This window comes from Clupea harengus, chromosome 8 (genome assembly GCF_900700415.2).
Source record: "Clupea harengus chromosome 8, Ch_v2.0.2, whole genome shotgun sequence".
NCBI lineage: Eukaryota > Metazoa > Chordata > Actinopteri > Clupeiformes > Clupeidae > Clupea > Clupea harengus.
In genome coordinates this window covers 22,396,194-22,406,193 of record NC_045159.1, presented here as the reverse complement: position 1 = coordinate 22,406,193, position 10,000 = coordinate 22,396,194, and the positions used below count along the sequence as shown (strand labels likewise).

Here is a 10,000-nt window from a genome sequence, read left to right as displayed (position 1 = left end):
ATACATATCATAGTGGACATTACCCTAGACAACATGGATCTCATTCATATCTCATCCAGTCGAAATCTTAACAGGATGAACCCATCCTTATTACATCGAATCAACATAAGAACAGAACATAACTAAATCTCCGCTTAGCATGCTAATCGCTACTAATAGCAACGTGCACTCGCATGTAGCCCAAATACACAATCCATCACAGTAGTAACTTCATGAAAACCCTTACTTTCATAAGATTCGCACACAATGCCTCACATACATGTCAAACAATGATGATTTAAGCACTCGAAACGTATTAGGCACATAGTATGGTCAACTACTTTTCCACTGAATTGGCGACGAACTAAACTTGTCACTATCATACTGAAAACTAAACTGAAGGAGCTGCACGGCTAGGCAACGTCACTATCGACAGTCTTTCATACATATATTGTGTTTACATGTGAGAAAATAAACAGGTAAATCTAAAACCTTTTGTAAAAAGGTAAATCTAAAAACCTTTTGTACCCTTTATTTTTATAAAAAAAAATATCGGTTATCGTATCGGTATCGGCCACAATAAACCAATAATAACTACTTACTAACCGAGAGGTCGAGGTTAGTAAGTTGTTTATTATATGGCATTTTTAGATCCTTTCATTTTGTAAATGAAAAGAAATGGTAATTGTAAATAGAAAACATGTCGTTTTGTTCAGCTCTCAAGTCTTCTCACGACCCAGTTTGTTTCAGGCGTTGCCTAGCAACCAATTACTTGCTAACTTCAAGTTACAATGATAAATAGAAAACGGTTCAGCTAAAATGGCTTTCTAAGAAGAAGGCAAGGCAAGGCAAGGCAAGGCAATTTTATTTATATAGCTATAGCACAATTCATACACCGTGGTAATTCAATGTGCTTCACATAAATACACAACAATGTGCTTCACATACATAAATACACAATGACAATACAATGTGCTTCACATAAATAAAAGCAAAAGGTCAGAAGAAGAGTCTAGAGAGGAAGAATGTTGCGCATAACCCCTATTTACAGTAAAGTAAAAACACAAGTGATTCAAACTACAGTAGTCTAGTCTTCATCATCACTTTCAATAACACATTTTCGCTGCTTCTGAATTTCCTCATGGCTTTTGATGTATCAGACCGGCAGACCGGCGAGGAGGTCAATACGCGGCTGGCATGACTACCCATTAGCCAATCAGAATGCTCGTACTGTCGTTGCCATATAATAATTATTGGTTATGGTTATCGGCCCTAAAATTCCATATCGGTGCATCTCTAGTGTGTGTGTGTGTGTGTGTGTGTGTGTGTTTGGGTATGAACTCTTCTTTGGTTTTATGTATGTGTGTGTGTGTTTGGGTATAAACTCTTCTTTGGTTGTATGTGTGTGTGTGTGTGTGTGTGTGTGTGTGTGTGTGTGTGTGTTTGGGTATAATCTCTTCTTTGGTTGTGTGTGTGTCTCAGGGTCCCTGCACTGGTAACCAGCAGTCTCTGGCTCATAGTCGTCTGTGGGACGCCATCGTTGGGTTCCTGCACGTCTTCGCACACATGATGATGAAGCTGGCGCAGGTCTGTGTGCAAACACATACACAACACACACACACACACACACACACACACACACACACACACACACACACACACGCATACACACACACACACACACACACACACACACACACACACACACACACACACACACACACAGGCAGGCAGAGGGCTGTAGACGTAGTACTAACCCCGCACATACTCCCTGCTCTTGATTGAGTTCATATTGTATTCAGTGCTGAGAATACAATCATGACTAAGCCAGTTCCTGTCCACAGCAGCAGTAGAATAATCCGCTTAGTCACAACTGAACCTCAACACAACACTTCATTCAACGGAGCTAAGGGACTCAACACATGATGACAGCAGTCAGACAGACACAGACATGCACACACACACACACACACACACACACACACACACACATGCAAGAACAGATCCACACCCATTCACACATACACAAACTCCCATACACACCTTCCCAATCTCATCATTCACACACACACCTAGCTCCAGCACTCCCACACACACATGGACATGCATAGTGTGTGCAGTCTGTGGAGATTCATGCAGTGTTCCCAGTGAGGCAGTCCACATGCTGTGCCGTTTTAATGACTATTGTGTGCATCTTGAGCCTATGCATGCCTTCACACACACACTCACACAGACAGACACACTCACACACACTCACACACACTCTCACACACACACACACACACACACACTCCACGCACACACACACACACACACACACACACACACACACATATACACACATTAGTTTAGTGGAATGTCCAGCATGACTTGCTGAGTCTGTTTTCATCTGGGATATTCTAAGATACGTAATGGTCTGGAACTGAATAAATAAATGATTGCCCAACTGTTCTGAAGGTAAAGCAAAACATCACATTTTTATTTTACATTTTTACATTTTTTTACTGTAAATTCTTAGTAAAAAAAAGAAAAAACTTTTTTTCGTGTGTTTAAAGTTTGATACCTCTGAAGTGTTGTTTTCTGAGAACCCATTGTTAATTTACGAACGAACCTGTCTTTCATGTGGTCTATGCAGGGTAAAGTACGTATTCACCTATTTCTCCTTCTCTTGAAGTGGTTGGCTTTTCCTTCAGTGTGTCCCTCTTCCTCCCAGTGCTCTGATATAAGGCTCTCTCTGCTTTTCTATTTTGTACAGTGAAAGTATATAATTATGAAAATAATATTACATTCAGTATATAATTCTAAAGTTAAAATCCACATGAAAACACTTTACAATCGTTAAAAGACCGATATATGTGATGTATCTTGCATTTCTGCATTAATTCATGGCAGTTGAACAGTTTTTCACAGTTGTCTGTTTCCTACCTGAATGCTTTGTGTACATCTGGGTTAGTTTCAACTGTCCTGACAACTTGCTGGTCCTTTAAGCTGAAATCTCACAGCAATAACAAAGCATACAAATATGATCAAATCAAACGATCAGAAATGCAAGGTACAGTGGCAGTCTGTCTGAAGGGGGCCTCAGCATGTAGCAGATGCCTGCTGTAATAATGGAATATACTGTATAATTATCTTATTTCTCCGTAGTCCTTGTGTGGCTAGGGGACTCTGCAGATGGAGGTGGAGAGAGAGAGAGAGAGAGAGAGAGAGAGAGAGAGCAAATCATAGTGGGTGGAGAGAGAGAGAGAGAGATGGAGCAGATCATAGTGGGTGGAGAGAGAGAGAGAGAGAGAGATGGAGCAGATCATAGTGGGTGGAGAGAGAGAGAGAGCAGATCATAGTGGGTGGAGAGAGAGAGAGAGAGAGAGAGAGAGAGATGGAGCAGAACACACACACACACACACACACACAGATCATAGTGGGTGGAGAGAGAGAGAGAGAGAGAGAGAGAGAGAGAGAGAGAGAGAGATGGAGCAGAACACACACACACACACACACACAGATCATAGTGGGTGGAGAGAGAGAGAGAGAGAGAGAGAGAGAGAGAGAGCAGATCATAGTGGGTGGAGGTGGAGAGAGAGAGAGCCTTAGACGGAGCATGTAACCCCCCCCTCCCCTGGGACAGCACACACCTAAACTGTAACCTGACCGACAACCTGTGTGCCAACTGTCTAACGTGCCTAACCACGACTGGTGTGTGTGTGTGTGTGTGTGCCAAACCACACCGGTGTGTGTGTCTGTGCCTAACCATGACTGGTGTGGCCCTCGCACTCTCACCTAAAACAAACAACCTGCGTGTGTGGGTGTGTGTGTGTGTGTGTGTGTCTGTGTGTGTGTGTCAATTGATCTTCAGGTTTGGGTTTTATTGATTCTCCAATTGTTTAAGAGGAGATTACATATTATTATAGTTTGTGTTCAAATCCATCTAAGAAATGTAATCTTGATTTTGGATGAAATCCACATGTTTAAAATGTAGACGAAAACATAATGGACATTTACTGTTCAATGAACTACATTACCCAGAGTGCAATGATGGCCACTCTCTTGCAGACAGAGAAAGTCCCCTGGTCGACATGACCGGCTTCAGTTCTAGGCTTAGAGGTGTTATTATCTGACAGTAGGGCTTGCATCTATCACATATTGTGGTACAGTGCCTGTGTGTGTGTGTCTTTGTGGGGTGTGTGTGTGTACATGGGTATGTTTGCGTGCGCGTGTGTGTGCGTGTGTGTGTGTGTGCGTGTGTGTGTGCGTGTGTGTGTGTGTGTGTGTGCGCATTGTACAGGACTCCAGTCAGATTGGTCTCCTGAAGGAGCTACTGGATCTCCAGAAGGACATGGTGGTCATGCTGCTGTCTCTACTGGAGGGTGAGCCTTCCTCTACTGAACCTCCTGTGTAGTGTGTGTGTGTGTGTGTGTGTGTATCCTTCAAACCCCTATCAGTGTGTGTGTGTCTGTGTGCGTGTACCTTACAAACCCCTATCAGTGTGTGTGTGTCTGTGTGAGTGTACCTTACAAACCCCTATCAGTGTGTGTGTGCGTGTGTGTGTGTATCTTATAAACCCCTATCAGTGTGTCTGTGTGCTGTGTATATGTATCCTCCGTCTTACAAGCCCCTGAATGTGAATATACAGTATACCTGTGTGCTGTCTGTATGTAGCTGTACATTTATCCCGGTTCCTGGGTTCTTGCATCACTGTATGTAGGTCTGCTTGATGGAAGGGAACTGATGTACTAATATAATGGACGATGTGGCATCAGAAAGACGTGTGCAATTTGTATGATTGTCAGTATATTCTTTGTTTCTATGTATTTTCTTTTTTGCTTTTGAATGATTGCCGTCTTTCTGACGTTGCTTAGGAAACGTTGTGAACGGCACCATAGCACGTCAGATGGTGGACATGTTGGTGGAGTCGTCCAGTAACGTGGAGATGATCCTCAAGTTCTTCGACATGTTCCTCAAGCTGAAAGACATCGTGGCGTCGGACGCTTTCCGTGACTACGTGACGGATCCGCGCGGCCTCATATCCAAGAAGGACTTCCAGAAGGCCATGGACAGCCAGAAGCAATACACGCCCTCCGAGATCCAGTTCCTGCTCTCCTGCTCCGAGGCCGACGAGAACGAGATGATCAACTTCGAGGAGTTCGCCAACCGCTTCCAGGAGCCGGCCAAGGACATCGGCTTCAACATCGCCGTTCTGCTCACCAACCTGTCCGAGCACGTGCCACACGACGTGCGGCTCAAGAACTTCCTGGAGCAGGCCGAGAGCGTGATCAACTACTTCCGGCCTTTCCTGGGTCGCATTGAGATCATGGGCGCCAGCCGCAAGATCGAACGCATCTACTTTGAGATCAGTGAGATGAACCGGCGCCAGTGGGAAATGCCCCAGATCAAGGAGTCCAAGCGGCAGTTCATCTTCGACGTGGTCAACGAGGGCGGCGAGAGTGAGAAGATGGAGCTCTTCGTCAACTTCTGCGAGGACACAATCTTTGAGATGAACATCGCTGCGCAGATCTCTGAGAAGGACGAGGAGGAGCGGGGGGAGGAGGATGACGAGGGGGAGGGCGGGGGTGAGGGCGGAGGCGGAGGCGAGGAAGGAGGAGGAGAGGACAGCCAATCAGAATCCAGCTCCGCCTTCGCCGACTTCATCAACAGCGTCTTTAACTTCCTGGGCATGTTTACCTTCCGGAACCTGCGTCGCCAGTACCGGCATCTGCGTAAGATGACGCTGAAGGAGATGGTGGTGGCGGTGGCCACGTTCGTGCGGACGCTCATCATGGGCACGCTGCTCTTCATCTTCAGCGTGTGTAAGGGCTTCTTCATCCTGGTGTGGCACACGCTGTTTGGCGGGGGTCTGGTGGAGGGGGCCAAGAACATCACCATGACTGAAATCCTGGCCAGCATGCCGGACCCCACGCAGGACGAGGTGCACGGGGACGTGCCGGGGGAGGCGGGGGGCGGCGAGGAGCCGGGCGAGGCGGGGGGCTTCAGTGACTCCATGGACCAGGGAGGGGGGGAGGAGGAGGAGGAGGACAGCCAGGACAAGGACGGGGGCAGGATCCCGGGGATAGACACCCCAGGAGGGCTCGGGGACATGGGGGACACCGAGCCAGTGGATCCACCCACCCCAGAGGGGTCGCCCATCGCCAAGAGGAAGGTGGTGAGGAACTGAGAGGGGAAGGGTTATGTGTGTGTGTGTGTGTGTGTGTGTGTGTGTGTGTGTGTGTGTGTGTGTGTGTGTGTGTGTGTGTGTGTGTGTGTGTAGCAAAGGTGTAGCACAGACCTATTCTCAGTAAACCTGTAGTAAATCATAGAGTTCTGCGTTATGACCTGTAAACTCAAAGGGGTCACTTAACACCGAGAGGAAGATGGAAGTTGGTGAGAAAGATGAGATGTGTTGGGTGTGTTGGGTGTGTATTGAGTGCATGTGTGTGCCTGTGAATGTGAAATAATGTGTGTGTGTGTGTGTGTGTGTAGAGATATTGAGCATCTAGATTGGCACGTCCTATTGCCTAAGCAGGGCCTCCCTTTAGTGTTGCAGTGCCACTCATGTTCTCTTCCTTGCGTCTGATTGGTAGGCACCAGGGCAGGAGGCGGGGCCTGAGCAGCCCCCAGCCGTTGAGGAGCCACCCCCAGAGCCAGAGAAAGCAGAGTGAGTGTCTGATCACCTGACCCCCCCCCCCCCCCCACACACACACACACACACAAATCATTCAACATGTAAACTCCTCCCTCTGACCATCACTGTCTCCTCCCCCCAGCACTGAGAATGGAGAGAAGGCCCAGAAAGAGGCGGAGACTAAGGCACTGGAGGTGAAGGAAGAGGAGGAGCCTAAGGTGGAGAAAGCGGCCAAGGCCAAGAAGGAGAAGGCGGTCAGGAGGCAGGGGGGCTTTGACCTGTGGACCGAGCTGGACGTGCAGAGGATCAAGTTCATGGTGGGTCATTCCGTCAACACTAAGGGAATAATTATGAATTAATAGTAATAATAACAGTAATATACAGAAACACTAAGGGAATAGTTATGTATTAATAGTAATAATAATAGTAATATACAGAAATACTTAGGGAATAGTTAGGTATTAATAGTAATAATAATAATGATAATAGTAATATACAGAAACACTAAGGGAATAGTTTTGTAGTAATAATAATAATAATAATAGTAATATAGAGAAACACTAAGGGTTCATTTGCAGGGCTGACTGCTTTTGCAGCCCCATTACAATGTATATCGTGAACAATAATCACAGTTATATATTTCTTTGAATAGTTATGTATTAATAGTTATAATAATAGTAATATAGTTATTTATTAATAGTAATAATACTAGTAATATCGTGTTTTTATTAATAGTGATAATAATAGTAATATAGTTATTTATTAATAGTAATAATTATAGTAATAGTTATTTATTAATAGTAATAATAATTGTAAAAAAGTTATAAACACAGTGAAACACAATGGAATTATTGAAGATGACAGAACACAGGAAACAAATAATGGAAGCAGAAATAATGATTAAAAGTTTTACGCTAAATTAAGATTATGAAGATAATCTCAAGGTTGATAAGTAAATATACATAAATAAACATATATATACTTTTCTTTTGGAAAAGTCAGATTCTCCTGGAGTACTGCAGGTCTAGAGCTGAACTCGTTCAGTCAGTGTTCTTTTTTCTGTCTTCCAGAACTACCTCTCTCGGAACTTCAGTGTTCTTTTCTGTCCTCCAGAACTACCTCTCTCGGAACTTCAGTGTTCTTTTTTCTGTCCTCCAGAACTACCTCTCTCGGAACTTCAGTGTTCTTTTCTGTCCTCCAGAACTACCTCTCTCGGAACTTCAGTGTTCTTTTCTGTCCTCCAGAACTACCTCTCTCGGAACTTCAGTGTTCTTTTTTATGTCCTCCAGAACTACCTCTCTCGGAACTTCAGTGTTCTTTTCTTTCTTCCAGAACTACCTCTCTCGGAACTTCAGTGTTCTTTTTTCTGTCTTCCAGAACTACCTCTCTCGGAACTTCAGTGTTCTTTTTTATGTCCTCCAGAACTACCTCTCTCGGAACTTCAGTGTTCTTTTCTTTCTTCCAGAACTACCTCTCTCGGAACTTCAGTGTTCTTTTTTATGTCCTCCAGAACTACCTCTCTCGGAACTTCAGTGTTCTTTTCTGTCCTCCAGAACTACCTCTCTCGAAACTTCAGTGTTCTTTTCTTTCTTCCAGAACTACCTCTCTCGGAACTTCTACAACCTGCGATTCCTGGCCCTCTTCATCTCCTTTGCTCTCAACTTCATCCTGCTCTTCTACAAGGTCAGTCTCAATGTGTCACTCCACCCCCAGCTGTCTTTGTGTGTGTGTGTGTGTGTGTGTGTGTGTGTGTGTGTGTGTGTGTGTGTGTTTTAAAACATCGATGTATGTTCAGTAAGGTCTATAAGTATAATCTGAATGACGTGTGCAGGTGTCAGACTCACCTCGAGGTGAGGGTGATGACCCGGAGGGCTCAGGCATGTTCGAAGGCTCAGGCGTGTTCGAAGGCTCAGGCGTGTTCGAAGGCTCGGGCTTGTTCGAAGGCTCAGGCGTGTTCGAAGGCTCGGGCCTGTTCGAGAGCTCGGGGGAGGAGCTGGAGGGGTCTGGACTGGGCGGGGACGAGGAGGACGAGGAAGAAGGGCCAGTCTACTTCTACCTGGAGGAGAGCACCGGCTACATGCAGCCTACCATGTCCTTCCTGGCCATCGTCCACACCCTCATCGCCTTCCTGTGCATCATCGGATACAACTGCCTCAAGGTCAGACCAAACACCAATCATAACCCTGATAACAGGGCTATAACACTGTTGTAACTGTAGTATAATATGTCTATAACACTTGTAACTGTAGTATAATATGTCTATAACACTTGTAACTGTAGTATAATATGGCTATAACACTGCTATAACTGTGGTATAATTGTCATTCTGACAGTAAACCTACAGAAAAAATGTGCAACATACAAAAAAGGGTTTTTGTGTGTGTGTGTGTGTGTGTGTGTGTGTGTGTGTGTGTGTGTGTGTGTGTGTGTGTGTGTGTGTGTGTGTGTGTGTGTGTCTCTCTGTGTGTGTGTGTGTGTGTGTGTCTCTGTGTGTGTGTGTGTGTGTGTCTGTGTGTGTGTGTGTGTGTGTGTGTCTGTGTGTGTCTGTGTGTGTGTGTGTGTGTGTCTGTGTGTGTGTGTGTGTGTGTGTGTGTGTGTGTGTGTGTGTGTAGATCCCTCTGGTGATCTTTAAGCGGGAGAAGGAGCTAGCGAGGAAGCTAGAGTTTGATGGTCTCTACATCACAGAGCAGCCAGAGGACGATGACATCAAAGGCCAGTGGGACAGGCTGGTGCTCAACACACCGTAAGACACACACACACACATCACTCACACACACACATACACTAGCACAGCTCACACACACACACTCACAAAACACAAACATCACAAAACACAGCTTACACACACACTCACAAAACACAAACATCACCAACACAGCACACACACACACACACTCACAAAACACAAACATCACAAAACACAGCTCACACACACACTCACAAAACACAAATGTCATTATATACTACCATCTCTTTCTCATGAGTCACTGTTCTGACATTCATAGGTCTTTCCCTAACAACTACTGGGACAAGTTTGTCAAACGGAAGGTAATGTTGTCATTGAGTGAGTGTGTGTGAGTGTGTGTGTGTGTGTGTGTGTGTGTGAGTGTAGAATACCATATGATTCTGGTGATACCATCATGAAGTGAGTGTCAGTGAGTGTGTGTGTGTATGTGTAGGTGCTGGAGTATGAAGATATTTATGATAGTGATGGTGATTACATGTGTGCGTGTGTGTGTGTGTGTGTGTGTGTGTGTGTGTGTGTGTGTGTGTGTGTGTGAGTATAGGTGCTGGATAAGTATGGAGATATCTATGTTCGTGATGGTTACGATGTGTGTGTGTATATTTGTGTGTGTGTGTAGGTGCTGGATAAGTATGGATATATCTATGTTCGTGATGGTTATG

At 45.2% G+C, this 10,000-nt stretch overlaps 1 protein-coding gene across 1 annotated transcript in view; it reads left to right on the top strand.

The window, feature by feature from the left end:
- The window catches only part of LOC105890469 (ryanodine receptor 1-like), a 107,150-nt gene that overhangs the window by 91,280 nt on the left and 5,870 nt on the right, over positions 1-10,000 (top strand). Inside the window, exons 75-83 of the mRNA XM_042708504.1 lie at positions 1,462-1,566; positions 4,262-4,343; positions 4,836-6,136; positions 6,555-6,628; positions 6,738-6,912; positions 8,192-8,278; positions 8,427-8,753; positions 9,208-9,338; positions 9,601-9,643. Coding sequence (XP_042564438.1) covers positions 1,462-1,566; positions 4,262-4,343; positions 4,836-6,136; positions 6,555-6,628; positions 6,738-6,912; positions 8,192-8,278; positions 8,427-8,753; positions 9,208-9,338; positions 9,601-9,643 — 2,325 coding nt within the window. The remainder of the gene's footprint in view (positions 1-1,461; positions 1,567-4,261; positions 4,344-4,835; positions 6,137-6,554; positions 6,629-6,737; positions 6,913-8,191; positions 8,279-8,426; positions 8,754-9,207; positions 9,339-9,600; positions 9,644-10,000) is intronic.